This window comes from Cavia porcellus, unplaced genomic scaffold (genome assembly GCF_034190915.1).
Source record: "Cavia porcellus strain 051 isolate PalLab524CR breed Dunkin Hartley unplaced genomic scaffold, mCavPor4.1 scaffold_5, whole genome shotgun sequence".
NCBI lineage: Eukaryota > Metazoa > Chordata > Mammalia > Rodentia > Caviidae > Cavia > Cavia porcellus.
Genome location: NW_026947488.1, coordinates 110,608,609 through 110,628,548, shown reverse-complemented (window position 1 = coordinate 110,628,548; position 19,940 = coordinate 110,608,609). Strand labels below are relative to the sequence as shown.

The 19,940-nt window shown below is 46.0% G+C and overlaps 1 protein-coding gene across 1 annotated transcript; it reads left to right on the top strand.

The window, feature by feature from the left end:
• The first annotated feature begins 13,217 nt into the window (after window positions 1–13,217).
• LOC134476187 (uncharacterized) lies at window positions 13,218–17,848 on the top strand. The gene is given in 4 exon segments (XM_063249504.1): window positions 13,218–13,911; window positions 14,017–14,969; window positions 15,006–17,492; window positions 17,830–17,848. Coding segments are annotated over 4 exon segments (3,945 nt in total). The 5' UTR covers window positions 13,218–13,425.
• The last annotated feature ends 2,092 nt before the right edge of the window (window positions 17,849–19,940 follow it).

Here is a 19,940-nt window from a genome sequence, read left to right as displayed (position 1 = left end):
CCTGTTCACCTGGGCTGTAATCATCCAAGGACACACCAGAGGAAGGGCAGCCACCCCCTTGCCTGGGGCCTTGGAGCTTATCACAATAGAAATGGACACCTGAACAAGGGGAGCCAAAACAAAGAGAGGCATATTCCTAAAGCCTGAAGCACAGAAGCTACCTATAGACCAGTAGTCGGATTTCACAAATTATGTAAGAATCTCTGTGCACATGCTTGTCATGGTCACTCATGGCTATAATCCCAGCAATCTGGGGGCTGAGGTGGATGGATCCTTGGGAGTTCCAGTCCATCTTGGGCTACGAATTTATCTCAAGGCCTCTTTCAACAACTACATAAGATGCTGTTTCTCAAAAGAGGACAACAGAAAACTAGACACACTTGGTCTAGGTCCCTGGGGTCACTACATGAGTTGTGGAGTCTAAATATTCCATGCCATGAGAAAATACCTGGGATTTTTGGTGAAAGGGGCATTTGCATCCCTTTTCTAAGGGGTTCCCATTCACCATGTTACATTTGAATTCTGGGAAAACCTGCTGGTGATAAGCTATCTAGCATTATGTTGGTTTAGGCATTGAGCTAGTACCTCATGTTTAGTGTTCAGGGTTATGCTGGAATGGCTGCAGACCTCCTTGAAATAGGGATTGCAGACAAGTGAACCCCGAGGAAGCTGGATAGTTGGAGCAGGCACTCTAAATATTCATGCACTGCAAGGATTCACTTTCATTTTGGGACTCATCTTCTGGTTGCTGGCTTTTAGTGCTAACTGATACTACCATGGTGGCAGTAACCCAGCAGAGACTGCATGTATGGTTTGCAGGTTTGCTTCCCAACCCACCAGAAACTTGGCAGAACCCAAATCATTGTGGCATTTTCTTTACTGCCCTGATACATTTGGCTTTCTAAGTTTGAAAATTGAAGAGACTGGGCCAGTCAAGTTTGGACCCCATGTACCACCAACAGAGCTAAAGACAGAGCCAATTACTTCCCTCCACTTGTCAAAATATGTCAAATTTGCTTGATCACCACAACTTCAAAGAAAATTCTGAGGCCACTTAGAGAGGTTAATCAAATACTGCATGATTTGAATGGCTGTGGTTGTATGAGGTGGAAACCGGCAGAGTTGGGCTGAAACAGTTCAAAGAAATCCACAGGCTTGTGGTTGCCAGGCAACCATACTGGGCTGAGACTGGCTGAACATCACTGTGAGGTGGATTTTAGCCTCTAGGTTTGAAAATTTAAAAGACTGAGGTAGTCAAGTTTGGAACCCATCGACCACAGACAGACCAAAAGGTCTTTCAATTACTTCCCTCCACTTCTCAAAATATGTCAAATTTCCTTGATCACTACAACTGTAAAAAAAAATTCTGAGGCAACATAGAGAGCCTAATGAAATACTGCATGATTGGAATGGCTGTGCTTGTATGAGGTGGAAAGCTGCAGAGTTGGGCTGAAACAGTTCACAGAAATCCACAAGCTTGTGGTTGCCAGGCAACCACACTGGGCTTTGATTGGCTGAGCACCATTGTGAGCTGGACTTTAGGCTCTAGGATACAAGTGTGCAGTAGGAGACCTGAGTCACAATGCTGGGCGTTGCCATGGAGACCTCAGTGGCACAGAGGACCTTGTAGGGCAAGATTTAAATAGGATGAATATTCTTGGCCTGGAATGCCACAATATTCTCTCTGAAGGCTTCACTGCTCAGAGTTTGTGGCTGGAAATGCTTGCCAATCTACACATGGATGTACTTTCAATGGGATATGAAATATGCCAGGGCCTGGCAGATGATCTCTGCCATCTCCTCTCCTTGAGCATATGCTTTTCCCTTGTCATGTCTGTCATTTGGCTGAGTCCTGTTCCCTAATCTATTCAGTCAAGTCTTGCTGGCATCATTCACCTGCAGTATAAGAGCTTTCTGTGAAATTTCTCAGCAGAAATCCTCTGCAAGCACATAGCTTTGGATATGAGAGACAGTGGTGGAAGTTGAATTTCAAGGGCAGATATTTGAAAACAATGAAACAAGCCCCGAATAAGATCTTTACATGTTTCCCAGATGAATATGTTTGGAAATACGGGGGAAGATGGAGATCAAGGCTGAGAAGAGTGCACACCCATTTCAAGGTACAAAAACCAGGGAAAAACATGGGAAAGCAAGAGAGCTGGTTAATCTGATGTAAAAATCTTTGATGATGAAAGGAAAATTATATTCTCATGATGATATAATCAGGCTGTAGAAGTGAACTTCTCATGTTGGTTGTCCTATGTGTGGCCTTCTGCATAGGGCAGTGGATGCAGGACAGGAGATCTTCAAATAAATCTGGTGGAACACAAAACACTGAAAAAAAATCAGCCTAAATCCTGTGTATTCCTTCCCTTTGAGAACATATATGGATAATATACGAAGTTTCATAAGAGAAAATGTCTTTTGGGTCATGGTTTCACAATGAAATGGTCACTTCACATAACATTTTGAATTTTGCTTTCACACTTGCTCATGTACCCGGCCTGAGTAAAGCAGAATGCAGAGTAAGCCTCTTCAATAGTTGTGCATTCCATAAGTGGTTTTAAAACCAGTGAAACCCTTAGGACTTAGTGTTTGTATTTAACTGGTTGATTGGCTTTTCAAATTGTTTGTTTTACTATTTTTAACTTTGTGAGTCAGGGAAACCCTCACTCATAGTGATTTAGACCTCTCCAAAAGCTCTGAAGTTATTCATGTAACAGCTATTACAAGTTATAAGTTTCTCCTATTAAAACTTGAAAGACAAAGAGACTCAGCTGCTTTTCATCTTAAGACAGTGTTGGGGTAAATTCACTGTTGGACTTTTTACAAGTCATTTGAAATGTGTCCTACTCCAGTCACTGGTCGTGCTGGAATTTACTTTCTTGTGAAGACAGGATTTGAGCAAATTGACACAAGTACAGTTTGCCACTACTCTGGACACCTGGTTAAATATCGAGTTCCCTAAATGGTGTGTGTTTTACTTTGATCTCTGCTCACATTTTGCTCATCCAGTTAGAACCACAGTTCTCCAGGCCATAGTGTTCCCAGCCTAAAAAAGAAAATTTCCGTTCCTTTTTGGGAGTTCATTCGTCTCTCATAATTACTTTTTCCACAAATGTGTGCTTCAGGAGAGGCCCTGTCCAAATGTGGAGAGGCCCATTTTCATTCACTCACTTTCAGACTTTCTAAGATTTTCAGTTACTAGAGGTTTGCCCAGACTTGCCATTGTCAAGGGACACTGCACTTCACTTGAAGTTGTGCATTATTACTTCATGTGTCTCCGTGGAAATTCCACCAATGGGAAACTCTTGCTGTAGTCATCTCCAAGTGTTTCTGTGTAAGAAAATATAACTAACAAAGGATGTGGTTTCAAGCAGAATGAGGAAAGGAGGGATTGTCTTTATTTCAGTGCAGGTTGACCTTTCAAAGAAACAGTAATTCCTATGAAATAGGAGGTAAAATCTTTTGTAAAGAGACATGGACATGACACGCTCAAGTTTATGTCACTTTTTTTAAAACGCCAAGGGCGTTTGAGAAATTCTTGGCTGCTGAGTTGTCCCTTTTTTCAAATTTCTCTTAGGTAAGACACTCCAGCTTCTTCAAACCATGGTACTGTTCCTTCCATGTAAAAAACCAAAGCAAAAAACAAAATAAATTAAAAGAAAACCCATCAAATTACATTTGAGAGCACACAATTGCTCAACAGGCCCACTATTCAAGAAGCTAGAGGAACAGAAGCCTCAGCCTTCAGCCCATGGCCTGAAGTTTTGTCTCTATCATGGCCCCTCAATTCCCTGGCATGTCCACATTAACTCATGAATCTTTACTCATTTCCTCTTCAAATGCACAGGATCCAATATATTTGAACCCTGTTCACCTGGGCTGTAATCATCCAAGGACACACCAGAGGAAGGGCAGCCACCCCCTTACCTGGGGCCTTGGAGCTTATCACAATACAAATGGACACCTGAACAAGGGGAGCCAAAACAAAGAGAGGCATATTCCTAAAGCCTGAAGCACAGAAGCTACCTATAGACCAGTAGTGGGATTTCACAAATTATGTAAGAATCTCTGTGCACATGCTTGGCATGGTTGCTCATGGCTATGTTTGGGCTGACGCCGCAGGGAAAGAGACCTCAAGGACTCAGCTCGTAATGAGGAGTAAAAAGTTTATTTCCATGGGCATGGGTTCCCCCAGGCAAACAAGTGCGGAGGGGCCCCGATTGGGAATTGTGTAGGGTTTTTAAGGGCGCAGGGAGGCAAGCGAATTTACAGAAGCAGATTGCATTGGTTAATTTTGAGCAGGATAGGACTTGGCAGAAGTTGATTGGAGGGGTTTGGGGTTGAGTAACCATGGAGACTGGGGGTCCTAGCCCAGTCACTATGTGCCCAGAAGAGAACAGTTACTTGTCTTACTTATCTCGTTGAGACAGAACAACCTTGCAGGTGCATTTTTTCTTTTTTTTTTTTCTCTGCTCTGATAGCTCTGGGGAGTTAGGCATTTCTTTCTGCTCTGCTCTGATAGCTCTGGGGAGCTAGGGAGTTAACCCTTTCATTCCCGGCTCTGGGGAGTTAGGGAGTGAAACATTCTTTGCTGCTTTTTATAACTCGGGGAGGGGGTTATAGCAGGGGGGTCAACTCTCACATTCCCCCCTTTTCTTTTTCGATGACTTTTAATCTTAAAGGTCCTGTATTGGTAAGGGGTCATACTGTTGACGTAGCATCATAACCTTTACTTGAGAGATCTGAGCCCTCACAAACTGGGTTACTCAGTTAATGAGGTAAGGGGCTATAGCCATGACTATAATGAATCCAGCCAGGGGTCTCCGTAAAGAGAGAATATAGGGCAGGATTGATTTCCAGAAGGAGAACATTTTGGCTTTATTTGAAGGGGGCTTTTGAGATTCAATTTTTTTTTCTTAGCTTTTTTATTGCATCTGTTTATAACCTTGTATGTGTCTTTAAAATCACAAGCTTTTAAGAACGTTGACATAGTTTATCAACTTGTTTACAACATAAGGCCCAGTAGGAGGATTAACAAAGGTCTTGTAGCTGTCATTAAAGCTGTTAACCAAAAGGAGAAAGAAAACCAACATTTAAATTTACTCTGTTTTATCATACAAGTAACAATTTTTAAGTCAGACAGAGGCCTCCTTGGGGTCTCTATAAAGGAGGAGAACACAAAATTATCAGTTATATTAGACAATCTTAAGCTTTAAAGTGTCTTTGGAAGAAATGACAGTTTACTTATTTGTAGGCTGACGGTCTTTTGAAGTTGGGACTTGTCTGCATTGGGAACGTTGAATTTAGGCAGGCTTTTAGCTATTTTGACAATCTATTGTGGCTTAAGAGATTTACGGTGAGGTCGCTCTCAAGAGATTTACGGTGAGGTGGCTTGTCCAGGTGTCTAGGCTCTTTAGCTGCAGTGGGCAGCAGCGAAGTAACCAGTGGATGGAAGTCACAGCTAGCTGAAAAGTCTGGGGAGACTTAATAAGATCTTGATTAGTTAAATTAGCTAATTTTTAGAAACCTCACATAAAACCTCAAAAGAGGAAATATCTGCAACATAGGGGGTGTATCACGCATGTAAAGGGGCAGAAGGAAAAGAGACTCACCCAGTTTTCGCCAGTTTTTAAGGTCATTAGTAATTATAGTCTTTAAAATCTAACTTATCTTTTTACCTTTTTGGAACTCTGAGGCTGGTAAGCCCAATCAAGTTTTTTTAATTGATCTGTAAAGCTTAGGTTAATTTGAGTTACTAGGCTATAAAAGCCAGGCCATTGTTGGACCCCACGGATAAAAAGGGAGAACAAATCAGAGAAACTGTTATCAGAGCTGACTCAGACTAAGTAGAAAACACTTATATTTTTGAAGTTTAGGCTTTTTATTTTTGTAAAATCTATTTTTTAGTGTTTTTAGGCATAGTCCCACGATAACCAGTGGTTTTTATTTGTTGCAGTACTTTTAGATTTATCAATTGGCACTGAGGGCATCTGAAGCTCACAGACTGGGCTAGCTTGATATTAGCCCCCGGAATCTCTTGGAAGCTGAGCTGCCAGATGTTGGTCTTTTTAAGTGCAAATGGGCTCTTGAGAGACATAACTGTTTTCATCAGAGAAGTAGGATGGAACTGTAGACAGTAGCTTATCAACTAGATAAGGTCGATGTTCCGTGAGGTGATCAATGAGGCAATGAGGGGTCATCCTCAGGCAGCAAAGTGGCCGAGTTTGAAGCTGTTGTTTCCAGAAATAGTGCCTGATAATGTATGGCTCAGGAATTAGACATCCATCAGTCTGGTGGGACCTTGATGAGAGTCTCCAGTGAATAGGAGGAAACAATTAAGAGTTTGTGTCCAAAAGTCAATTTTTAAGCCTCCTTTATGAGGGGGTCATTGAAGAAATCACCGCAGACAGAGTGGCCATCTGGTTGCCACAGAACCAAGTCTCTTGGAAAGGTAGACAACAGGCCTCTGCCAGGGTCCCAAACTCTGAATTAGTCCTGTGGCTCTTAGAAATTTTGTACTTGTCTTTTAGTCACAGGGACTGGAATCCGTTAGATGGCTCACAACAACCAGTGTAGTCTTTTTTTGTGTAGACTGGTTCTGATAAGGTCGGGGGGACTCACATCAGAGCAGTTACTTTTTTTTTGGCTGGCCTCTCTTATGTGATTGTTACTCTTTTAGCGGCCTGATCTGCCAAATTGTTTCCTCAGGTGAATAGCAGTAATCTGCTGACAGCCAGACTGCTGTCAGCAAATTTAGGATTTGTGGAGCCCTCTTTTTTTTTTTTTTTTAAATCTTAGCTCTGGCCAAGGTTAAGAGACCTCGCTCTTAATAGATGGCTCTATGTATATGTATAGTAGCAAAAGCATATTTACTATCAGTATAGATGTTTACCCTCTTTTTTGTGGCTAGTTTTAGTACATCAGTCAAAGCAATGAGCTCCGCCTTTTGGGCAGAGGTGCCAGGCTCTAACCCTTTAACCCAGAGTACCTCCTTTTTGGTGGTCACTGCTGTCCCAGCCACTCATCTGTCTCTGCCGTTTTGGATGAAGCTGCTTCCATCGAACAGTTGTCGGCATTTTTCAAAAGCTGGTCAGTAAGATCAGCCTGTAGGTTCCGCTGTAGTTTGAGGATGTCAGCACACTCATGGAGAGGTGTCCTTTGTTCCTCCAGGTCATCATCAGGCATAAGGGTGGCTGGGTTTAAAGCTGAAGAAGTCTTGAATATCACTGACTCTGGGTCTAGAAGCAGGGCTTGACAGTAGAATTCTGGCATTGGAGAGCCTTTTTTTTTAGGAGGGGTTTTGATAAGAGTCTCTAAACTGTGAGAGGTTACCACAGAAATCACTTGCCTAAAGCGTGTTTTTTTGTTTCCTTAAGTAACATTGTCACAGTAGCTAGTATTTTAAGGCAGGTGGCCATACTCTTGTTATTGGATTAAGTCTTTTGGAGAGGTAGGCTATAGGCCTCTTTTAAGGGCCAATGTCCTGAGTTAGGACTCCTTTGGCAATGTCCCTGAGTTTATCTATGAACAAGGTGAAAGGCTTGGTAACATCAGGGAGTCTCAGGGCTGGGGCCTCTGTCAAGGCCTGCTTGAGCTGTTGGAAGGCCTGTTTACATTTATCAGTCAGTTCAGTGAATTTTGAGTTTCTCCCTTATGGGAGTCATATAGAGGCAAGCTTTTCAGTAAAATTTAGCCTACAGTATCCAACTGCCTCCAGAAAGTCTCGTCTGTTTTTTAAAAGTTTTTTCTCATACAGCAATTTTAACATCTTGGCTATCTTTTTGTAAATTTTTTAGTTTTCAAAGACCTTTTTGTGCTATCTCTATTAACTGGCTGAGGGGCATTTTCTTAAACCTCTCAAACCTTTGTAATTTTTGTCTAACATGTGGGGCCGACTGAGTTACAAAGAGAACAACTGGCGATACTGGGAAACCTCCTTACCTCTGGATGTCCAGTCAGGGTAGCACAAAAGGAGAACATGGTTTTGGCATTCCGGATCAGAGAGCCGGCTTCATCTGGATGGCACACTGTTTTTTGTCCAAGGGTGTCACGTGACAGGCGATCATTTTACTAAAATTATATTTTTAACAAAAAGGGCTTTTTTATAGGTAACAAAATTGTGTTGCATAATCTCCCAGATGTTTACAGTACATGTAAGAACTTGTATCTTATTTGTAGTATCACCTATAATCTCATTTTAATGGAAACATTTTGCAGCAAAGTACAATCTTATGTATACTTTTATCAAAACTGATCTAATACTGTCAAATTCTGAACACATTTACTTTTTGTCAAACCTGTTATTTGTAGTACTATAAATCAAGACAAATACAAGACAAATAAAATTCACATCCTCTTGAGTCTTTTACAACTTACAATAATATCTCTCAAACTAAGCTTTAATCTTTTTCTACATTCTGGCATAGCCAGACACCTTCTTTTTACTATTACCAGTCAATTACCTTTTTTCTCGTTTTTCAGACAACATTAAAACTCACAACAGAACCCTTGAAGTCACCTTCTAGTAGTCTAAATCATATTTAATTATTTTATGTCTTTTTACCACATAAAAATATTGTATTTTAAAAACAAAACTGTAACCTTTTAACTGGCTCAAATATACTACCATCTGGTTTTTACTTGGTAAAGTTGATATGATTTTTAATAACCATAGATATACATATATATGTGCACATGTTTACATTTTTATCAGAGAGGAAAAAATACTCCTTTTAAAAGGTATGCTGAGGTTGCAAGCAATCAATTGAAGTCTTACATATTAAACAAGGCACCACAACATTAAAGACACAAACAAAGGGAGCTTCTTGCATAGTTTGGTCAGCTAAAGGAAATAATTTTTCTTATCATGAACCTTGAATCTAATAAGCCATATGGATCCTGCAACAGAAATGGGCAACAAGCCCCTAAGTTAGTAACAAGTTTAAACAGGCAACCAAGGAGAGGGCGGAGGAAGGAAGGGTTTTACCCACGGTGGGGGCTCTTTCCTGAGGTCCTGCCATACCAAGATGTAGGCATGCTGGTCCGGGTGGCCCTCTTCGTCCGGGGCGGAAGATGATGTTCTTAACTGCTAAGATGAGGGGAAGGTGGAAAGTCCCCTCTGGTGGCCAACCCACGGAGAATGTGGGCCACTCAGACGAGCAGAAAGTCTGTCATTTACTTTTTTAACCTGTAAGGAGAGATTGTGAGCCCTCTCTCAAACCTCTGACCAATGGTCGAGGGTGAGGGACAATGGGGACGATGTCGTTTGTCTCATGGTGTTCTGAAGACAAAGAGTGGTTAGCGTACGCGCGACATAACAAATAACCGATCACAACAGTCACAACACACAGGACAAACAGGCCGGCCACCTCACTCTCACACATGAGTTTCACACCAAATGAGTCACCTTAGGGGGTGCCTCCAGATTGGCCCGGACGGACCACAGATTGGGAATGAAATTCCCCAGATTGGCCCAGACGGACCACAGATTGGGAATGAAATTCCCCAGATTGGCCCAGACGGACCACAGATTGGGAATGAAATTCCCCAGATTGGCCCAGAAGGACCACAGATTGAGAATGAAATTCCCCAGACTGGCCCAGAAGGACCACAGATTGGGAATGAAATTCCCCAGACCGATAGGAAAATCCTATCGCAGACAGTGAGTCACGGAAAACCGTGTGGGGCGTCCCCCGGTCACCAGAGAACAGAGAACAGATAACAGATAACAAAAACTGGTAACAAAAATTGCCCGGTTGGCTCGGGGCGTAAAATACCGGTAGATTGATCCTCAGAGTAAAAATAAGAAGCGACCAGTCATACTCACCCACCGCAGAGCCGTTGAGGTCACCTCCCGTGAGACGTGCTACCTCGCTAGGGCCTCCAAGATGTTAGGGCTGATGCCGCAGGGAAAGAGACCTCAAGGACTCAGCTCGTAGTGAGGAGTAAAAAGTTTATTTCCATGCGCATGGGGTGCCCGAGGCAAACAAGTGCGGAGGGGCCCCGAAGGGGAATTGTGTAGGGTTTTTAAGGGCGCAGGGAGGCAAGCGAATTTACAGAAGCAGATTGCATTGGTTAATTTTGAGCAGGATAGGACTTGGCAGAAGTTGATTGGAGGGGTTTGGGGTTGAGTAACCGTGGAGAATGGGGGTCCTAGCCCAGTCACTATGTGCCAGGAACAGAACAGTTACTTGTCTTACTTATCTCGATGAGACAGAACAACCTTGCAGGTGCATTTGTTCTTTTTTTTTTCTCTGCTCTGATAGCTCTGGGGAGTTAGGCATTTCTTTCTGCTCTGCTCTGATAGCTCTGGGGAGCTAGGGAGTTAACCCTTTCATTCCCGGCTCTGGGGAGTTAGAGAGTGAAACATTCTTTGCTGCTTTTTATAACTCGGGGAGGGGGTTATAGCAGGGGGGGTCAAATCTCACAGCTATAATCCCAGCAATCTGGGGGCTGAGGTGGATGGATCCTTGGGAGTTCCAGTCCATCTTGTGCAACGAATTTATCTCAAGGCCTCTTTCAACAACTACATAAGATGCTGTTTCCAAAAAGAGGACAACAGAAAATTGGACACACTTGGTCCAAGTCCCTGGGGTCACTACATGAGTTGTGGAGTCTAAATATGGAGTCTCATGCCATGAGAAAATACCTGGGATTTTTAGTGAAAGGGGCATTTGCATCCCTTTTCTAAGGGTTTCCCTTTCACCATGTTACATTTGAATTCTGGGCAAACCTGCTGGTGATAAGCTATCTAGCATTATGTTGGTTTAGGTATTGAGCTAGTACCTCATGTTTAGTGTTCAGGGTTAGGCTGGAATGGCTGCAGACCTCCTTGAAATAGCGATTGCAGAAAAGTGAACCCCGAGGAAGCTGGATAGTTGAAGCAGGCACTCCAAATATTCATGCACTGCAAGGATTCACTTTCATTTTGGGACTCATCTTCTGGTTGCTGGCTTTTAGTGCTAACTGATACTACCATGGTGGCAGTAATCCAGCAGAGACTGCATGTATGGTTTGCAGGTTTGCTTCCCAACCCACCAGAAACTTGGAAGAACCCAAATCATTGTGGCATTTTCTTTACTGACCTGAAACTTTTGGCTTTCTAAGTTTGAAAATTGAAGAGACTGGGCTAGTCAAGTTTGGACCCCATGTACCACCAACAGAGCTAAAGACAGAGCCAATTACTTCCCTCCACTTGTCAAAATATGTCAAATTTGCTTGATCACCACATCTTAAAAGAAAATTCTGAGGCCACTTAGAGAGGTTAATCAAATACTGCATGATTGGAATGCCTGTGGTTGTATGAGGTGGAAAGCGGCAGAGTTGGGCTGAAACTGTTCACAGAAATCCACATGCTTGTGGTTGCCAGGCAACCACACTGGGCTGAGACTGGCTGAACATCACTGTGAGGTGGATTTTAGGCTCTAGGTTTGAAAATTTAAAACACTGAGGTAGTCAAGTTTGGAACCCATCGACCACAGACAGACCAAAAGGTCTTTCAATTACTTCCCTCCACTTCTCAAAATATGTCAAATTTTCTTCATCACTACAACTGTAAAAAAAATTCTGAGGCAACATAGAGAGGCTAATCAAATACTGCATGATTGGAATGGCTGTGCTTGTATGAGGTGGAAAGCTGCAGAGGTGGGCTGAAACAGTTCACAGAAATCCACAAGCTTGTGGTTGCCAGGCAACCATACTGGGCTGTGATTGGCTGAGCACCATTGTGAGCTGGACTTTAGGCTCTAGGATACAAGTGTGCAGTAGGAGACCTGAGTCACAATGCTGGGTGTTGCCATGGAGACCTCAGTGGCACAGAGGACCTTGTAGGGCAAGATTTAAATAGGATGAATATTCTTGGTTTGTATGTATGTAATTTGTATGTAATTGGTTGATTGGCTTTTCAAATTGTTTGTTTTACTTTTTTTAACTTTGTGAGACAGGGAAGCCCTCAATCATAGTGATTTAGACCTCTCCAAAAGCTCTGAAGTTATTCATGTAACAGCTATTACATGTTATAAGTTTCTCCTATTAAAACTTGAAAGACAAAGAGACTCAGCTGCTTTTCATCTTAAGACAGTGTTGGGGTAAATTCACTGTTGGACTTTTTACAAGTCCTTTGAAATGTGTCCTACTCTAGTCACTGGTCGTGCTGGAATTTACTTTCTTGTGAAGTCAGGATTTGAGCAAATTGACACTGTGAGAGTCGACCCCCCTGCTACAACCCCCTCCCCAGAGCGGGGAATGAAAGGGTTAAGTCCCTAACTCCCCAGAGCGGGGAATGAAAGGGTTAACTCCCTAACTCCCCAGAGCGGGGAATGAAAGGGTTAACTCTCTAACTCCCCAGAGCGGGGAATGAAAGGGTTAACTCCCTAACTCCCCAGAGCGGGGAATGAAAGGGTTAGCTCCCTAACTCCCCAGAGCCGGGAATAAAAGGGTTGACTCCCTAACTTCCCAGAGCTATCAGAACAGAGCAGTAAAGAATGCTTCACTCCCTAAACCTTTCCCAGGAGATAGTCAGAGCAGGGCCAAAAGGAATGTCTCTGCTAGTCATTAACCACTAGATGTTCTGTTCTCTGTAAAGATAGAGATAAGCAAAAGAATGTACTGTATAAACAGGACCAGGGAGCACCTGGCACTCTAAGGTCAACCCAAGACCCTCGGTCTCCATGGTTACTCAGCCCCAGACCCTCAAATCAGCATTAGCCAGGTCCTGCACCGCTCAAAATTAACCAATGCGATTTGCTTCTGTAAACTTACTTGCCTCCTGTGTGTACCTTTAAAAACCCTACACAAATTCCCCTCGGGGCCCCTCCGCACACGTTTGCCTGAGGGACCCCATGCGCATGGAAATAAACTTTCTTTTCCTCACCAAGAGCTGAGTCCTTGGGGTCTCTTTCCCTGCGGCGTTGGCCCTAACATCGTGGAGGCCCCAGCAAGATTAGCACGTCTCACGGGAGGTGACCCCAACGGCTCTACGGGTGAGTACGACTGGTCGCTTTTCATACCACCGGTGTTTACGCCCCGAGCCATACGGCTCCGATCTAGGGGCAATTTTTGTTATCTGTTTCGTACTCTGTTCCCTGGTGACTGGGGGACGCCCCACACGGTTTCCGTGGTTCACCGTCTGCGATAGGGCCTCCCTATCGATTTGGGGAATTTCGATTCCCAATCTGTGGTCCGTCTGGGCCAATTTGGAGGCACCCTTTGAGGTGACTCATCTGGGGGATTTCGATTCCCAGTCTGTGGTCCGCCCGGGCCAATCTGGAGACACCCTGTAAGGTGTCTCATTTGGAGTGAAACTGATGCGTATGCATGTGAATGAGGTGGCCGGCCTGATTGTTTTGTGTGTCGTGGGTGCTGTGCTTGGTTATTTGTTGTACCGCGCTTGCGTTAACCGCCCTGTGACAATAGAACATCATGGGACAGTCGACCTCATCCCCATTGTCCCTCACCCTCGACCATTGGTCGGAGGTGCGGAAGAGGGCTCACGATCTCTCCTTGCAGGTCAAGAAGAGTAAGTGGCAGGATTTCTGCTCGACTGAGTGGCCTACTTTCTCTGTGGGCTGGCCACCAGAGGGGACTTTTCATCTGCCCCTCATTCTAGCAGTTAAGGACGTCATCTTCCGCCCCGGACAAAGGGGGCACCCTGATCAGATCGCTTACATCCTGGTATGGCAGGACCTCAGGGAGGAACCCCCATTATGGGTAAAATCCTTTCTTCCCCCTTCTGACTCATCTGTACCAAAGCTTTTAGCTCTGAAAGGACCTCCCACTTCGGCTCCGGTCCTGCCCGAGTCTCAGCCTTATCTACCCTTACTCGACTATGACCAGCCTCCCCCTTCCCAGCTGACTCAACCTCCTCCGTACCCACTCTCTCCTCCAGCCTCCTCGTCCGGATCGAGTGCTGCTTCTCCATCAGCCCCCTCTTCACCTGAGCTAAATTCCCCTTCTCCTCCGATACCCACGTCCCCTCTATATCCCCCACTCCCTGCGATGGCTTGCCCCGAGCCCACACCTCCGGGGCCCACGGGCCCAGCCCAGAACACTCGGAGCAAGCTACGGCCTGAGGATCCAGTCGTTACCCTCCCTCTCCGTCCCTATGGGCCCATGATAGACGATGGGACAGATGGAGGGCAGATGCCCGCTTTACAGTACTGGCCTTTTTCTACCTCAGATCTCTATAACTGGAAAAACAATAACCCTCCTTTTTCTGATGATCCTTCTAAGCTAACAGGTCTAATGGATTCTGTTATGTTCTCCCACCAACCCACATGGGACGACTGTCAACAGCTCCTAGGGGTCCTGTTCACCACCGAGGAAAGAGACCGCATCCTCCTGGAAGCCCGGAAAGCTGTTCCCGGAGAGGATGGCAGACCCACCCAGAGACCAGACCGGATCGATGACTTCTTCCCCTTAAAGCGCCCCAACTGGGACCCCAACTCACCTGCTGGTAGGCAGCATCTTTCTATCTATCGCCAGACTCTAATGGCAGGTATCCGGGCGGCCGCAAGGCGCCCCACTAATCTGGCCAAGGTAAGAGAAGTTACCCAAGGACCTGCTGAGACTCCCTCAGTTTTTCTAGAACGCCTGATGGAAGCTTACCGGCAATATACGCCTTTTAACCCTGAGGAGGAAGGCCGAAAAGGCTCGATAGCTATGGCCTTTATAGGACAATCGGCCCCTGATATAAGACGTAAGCTCCAAAGGCTAGATGGTCTCCAAGACCTGACTCTGAGGGATCTTGTTAAGGAAGCTGAAAAGGTCTACTATAAGCGGGAGACAGAGGAAGAGAAAGAATTAGCTAGGGACAAAAGACGAAACAAGGAATTAACTAAGATGTTGGCCACAGTTATTCAGGGAAAACCTGAGCCAGGAAAGGGAAAGCCCACTCGCCCTCCATTAGACCCTGACCAATGTGCATATTGTAAGGAAAAAGGACACCTGATCAAAGACTGTGAAAAGTTAAAAAAGAAACGGGCCAAAGAAGAACGAGAAAGGCAGTCCTCACAGCGATCCCGAGCCCCCATGCTCGCCCTAGATGAAAAAGACTAGGGACTTCGGGGCTCGGATCCCCTCCCCGAGCTCAGGGTAATGTTTAAAGTGGAGGGGACTCCCGTGGAATTCGAGGTCGATACGGGAGCTGTTTATTTGGCCTTACAAGCCCCCTTAGGGGCCCTTTCAACTAAGAAATCATTAGTTCAAGGGGCTAACGGGAGCAAATATCACTCGTGGACCACTGAGCGCACAGTTGACTTAGGCAAGGGAAAAGTAAAACACTCCTTTCTGGTTATTCCCGAATGTCCTGCACCCCTCCTGGGACGGGACTTATTAACCAAACTGGGGGCAAAGATTTCCTTTGAGCCCCAAGGACCTCAAGTAACATTCCGTAACCCAAAGGTTGGGCAACCTATGGTTACGGTGTTATCTCTAAAACTGGAAGATGAATATAGGCTCTACGACCACCAGGATCCCCAGCCTATCGCCCCAGCCTGGCTAACTGATTTTAAAGAATCCTGGGCCGAGACGGCTGGACTTGGGCTGGCAAGCCAGCAACCGCCTGTAGTGGTTACTTTAAAAACCACTGCCTCCCCTATTCGGGTCAAGCAATATCCCATTAATAGAGAAGCTCACCTAGGGATTAAGGTGCACATACAGAGACTTTTAGACCAAGGGGTATTAACTCCTTGTCGGTCTGCATGGAATACTCCGTTACTCCCGGTCAAAAAGCCCGGGACGAATGACTACAGACCGGTACAGGACCTAAGGGAGGTCAATAGCAGGGTAGAAGACATTCACCCCACCGTACCCAATCCCTATAATCTCCTCAGTGAGTTAAATCCGTCAAGGACTTGGTATACTGTTCTGGATTTAAAGGATGCCTTTTTCTGTTTGCCTTTACACAAAGATAGCCAGCCCTTATTTGCATTTGAATGGACGGACCCTGAGACTGGGTCCGCCGGACAACTAACCTGGACGCGCCTCCCACAGGGCTTCAAAAACAGCCCAACCATCTTTGATGAAGCCCTACATAAGGATTTAGCCCCCTTTCGGGCTCAACACCCAAGCCTCACCCTTCTTCAATATGTAGATGACTTGCTGCTGGCTGCGGACTCTGAGGGTGACTGCACAAGCGGAACTCAGGACCTTTTACGTGAGTTGGCTATCCTGGGGTATAGGGCATCAGCAAAAAAGGCTCAAATTTGTAAACGAGAGGTAATTTTTCTGGGCTACTCCTTAAAAGGGGGAAAAAGGTGGCTCACTGAGGCCAGAAAACAGACTGTGGTTCAGATTCCCCCTCCAAAGAGTCAAAAACAATTACGAGAGTTCCTGGGCACTGCGGGGTTTTGCCGGTTATGGATCCCCGGATTCGCAACTTTGGCAGCTCCCCTATATCCGTTACTGAAGGGGGGATCTCCCTTTATCTGGAAAAAAGATCACCAGCAGGCCTTTGATGCCATCAAGCGGGCTCTCCTGTCCGCTCCGGCCCTGGCTCTTCCTAATGTGGATAAGCCCTTTACTCTCTTCATGGAAGAAAGAAAAGGAATAGCGAGAGGAGTGCTGACCCAGGCCTTTGGGCCATGGAGGCGTCCGGTGGCTTACCTCTCAAAAAGACTGGACACTGTGGCAAGCGGGTGGCCACCCTGCCTAAAGGCCATCGCAGCAGCTGCCTTGCTCATTAAAGACGCTGACAAATTGACTTTGGGACAGAAAATAACAATCATTGCCCCGCACACGCTAGAAAGCATCATCCGCCAGCCTCCAGACAGGTGGCTCTCAAATGCCAGAGTTACTCATTATCAGAGCCTCTTGCTCAACAAGGACAAGATAACTTTTGGACCCCCGGTGACTCTCAACCCAGCGACTCTGCTGCCGGAAGAAGCTTCGGAACCCGTCCTCCATACCTGCCAGGACGTCTTGGCAGAAGAGGCCGGAGTACGACCGGACTTATTGGATTGCCCCTTACCCAATGCAGAGGTGACCTACTTCACTGACGGGAGTAGCTTTTTGATTCAAGGTAAGCGGTATGCGGGGGCGGCTGTGACTGATTATTCCAATGTTATATGGACAGCCAGACTAGAGGACGGGTCCTCGGCCCAAAAGGCCGAACTGATTGCTTTGACTAAGGCTCTGGAGCTCGCTAAAGGAAAGCGAGCGAACATTTACATGGATAGCCGATATGCTTTTGCAACGGCCCACATCCACGGGGCCATATACCGCCAGCGGGGGCTTCTGACCTCCGCAGGAAAAGAAATAAAACACAAACAGGAAATCCTCCAGTTGCTCGCTGCAGTTATGTTGCCCCAGAAGGCGGCGATAATACACTGTAACAGTCACCAGAAAGGGACTGATCCCGTCACAAGGGGAAACAACCTGGCCGATCAGGCAGCAAAATCTGCAGCCATGGGAGACTCACAGATGTTGGTGACTGATGTCAAAGATTCTCCTCAAAAGGAGAAAGCTCAGATTAACCAAACCCCTGAAACACCTGATTTGACTACTTACATACAACAGGCCCACCGGCTCACTCATTTGGGAGCTAAAAAGCTAAGCCTACTGGCCCAACGCCAAGACTTCCCAGGGGTATCCCCCACTGCCATACGTCAGGTCGCCAATTGGGTGGTGGCTAATTGTGAGGCATGTCAATTGACCAATGCCTACCCCGCCAAGCTGGCCCCCGGCAAAAGGCTACGCGGCACCAGACCTGGACAATACTGGGAAGTAGACTTTACAGAAGTTAAGCCTGCCCGATGTGGACTAAAATATCTGCTAGTTTTTGTAGACACCTTTTCTGGATGGACTGAGGCTTTTCCTACCAAAAAGGAAACCGCTGCTATGGTAACTAAAAAATTGATGGAAGAAATATTTCCCCGGTTCGGATTGCCAAAGGTAATAGGGTCTGATAATGGACCGGCGTTTGTGGCTAAGGTAAGTCAGGGACTGGCCAACATATTGGGGATTGATTGGAAATTACATTGTGCTTATAGACCCCAAAGTTCAGGACAGGTAGAAAGAATGAATAGAACTATTAAGGAGACCCTCACTAAATTGGCTCATGAGACTGGCTTAAAAGATTGGACGATGTTCCTGCTGTATGCCCTTTTTCGCGCGCGAAACACCCCGTCTACCAAACCCCCTAACCTTACTCCCTTCGAAATCCTTTTTGGCACTCCACCCCCCATTCGAGATCTCACTCCCTTAACTGAGCATGCTGCCTTGTTGCCAACCTCCCTGTCTGACAGGCTCATCGCCCTTGACAATCTACAGAGGGACGTGTGGACGCAGCTAGCCTCGGCCTATGCTCCCAGTGAGTTCCCCGCGCCACATCCGTACCAGGTGGGAGACTTTGTGTTCGTCCGGCGCCACCAACAAGAGACTCTACAGCCTCGCTGGAAAGGACCATACCAGGTCCTATTGACTACTCCTACAGCGGTAAAGGTTGACGGAGTCGCCTCTTGGGTACACGCATCACATCTAAAGCCTGCTTCAGCGCCAGAGGACGGCTCCTGGGAACTCAAGCGGTCTGATAACCCCTTAAAACTTAAGCTGAGCCGAAAGACTCTTTAATGCTGTTTCTGTACACCCCCCCCTTATGTATTACTATAAGATAACCCAACAAAAACCCCAGGTTGTAACCCCCTGGGTTATAATGAAATTGCTCATGTTAATGTTAGTGTTAGTCACCCCTACAATAGCGAACCCCCACCGCCCTTGGGTCTGGACATTAAGCCGATGGGACAGCCCAAAAGAGGTTGATAAGTGGACAGGTTCAGGCCATCCAACCTTTAGTTTCTATTCTTGTGATATTGTTCCACTTAACCCTAACGTTGACCACCCCCCGGAAATATATCTATGTCCCGCGTCTGTGGAAGGAAGAAGTTATTGCAATTCCCCAGGCGAATACTATTGTGCCTACTGGGGATGTGAAACGATGGCCACAGCATGGACCCCCTCAATAAAGGACCGACACCTTAGCTTGTCAGCAACAGGGGGAGGTCAACATAAAGGCCCTTTGCCACTGTCAAAGAGGAGCCTCCACTCCTATGACGGAGGACCAGGTAATTGCCGACATTTACAACTCGAGGTCCTCACCCCCGAGGACCAATCTTGGACGACAGGAAAAATCTGGGGATTTAGATACTATATGAGTGGACCAGACACAGGAGGGCTCATTTTAATTAAAAAGAAACTAAAGACAGAGCCACTGCTGTCCACACCTTCTCCAACAACAGCTAGGGGGCCCTCATCCCCCATGCCTGCGACTACCCAAAGCCAAGTGCCCATAGTCTCACCTCACATCCCCTCCGGGTATTTAACTAATCCCCCTGAGTCGGGACTTGTCCCCCCAACCGTGAACTCCCTCCTCAGTCTTATACTTGGGGCTCATAAAGCCCTCAATCTTACCCATCCAGACCTAGCCCAAGCTTGTTGGTTATGTCTAAATGCTAACCCTCCATATTATGAGGGGACTGCTCTAAATGACTCCTATACGCTGACTCCTAATCCCGATCAGTGCGACTGGGATCATGTGTTCCACACCCTACCTTTACCTGACCTCGCTAGCCGAGGAACCTGTATAGGGACACTTGATAATTGGCCTACAAACCTACGCCATCGTTGCCTCACACATACCCGCTCCTTCCCCAGGAACCAATACCTCATCCCTCCTACTGGGGCATTCTGGTTATGTACTACAGGGCTCACCCCTTGTGTCTCCACAAACGTACTCCTGGCAGGGGATAGCTCCTGCATCCTTATAGACCTTATGCCACGCATTAAATATCTCCCTCCCAACATGCTCCCCCTCATGAGAGGTCGATATAAACGAGAACCTGTCTCCCTGACCCTAGCAGTCCTATTGGGGATAGGTGTGGCGGGGGGAATAGGAACTGGCACAGCAGCCCTCATTACTGGGCATCAGTCTCGCCAACAAC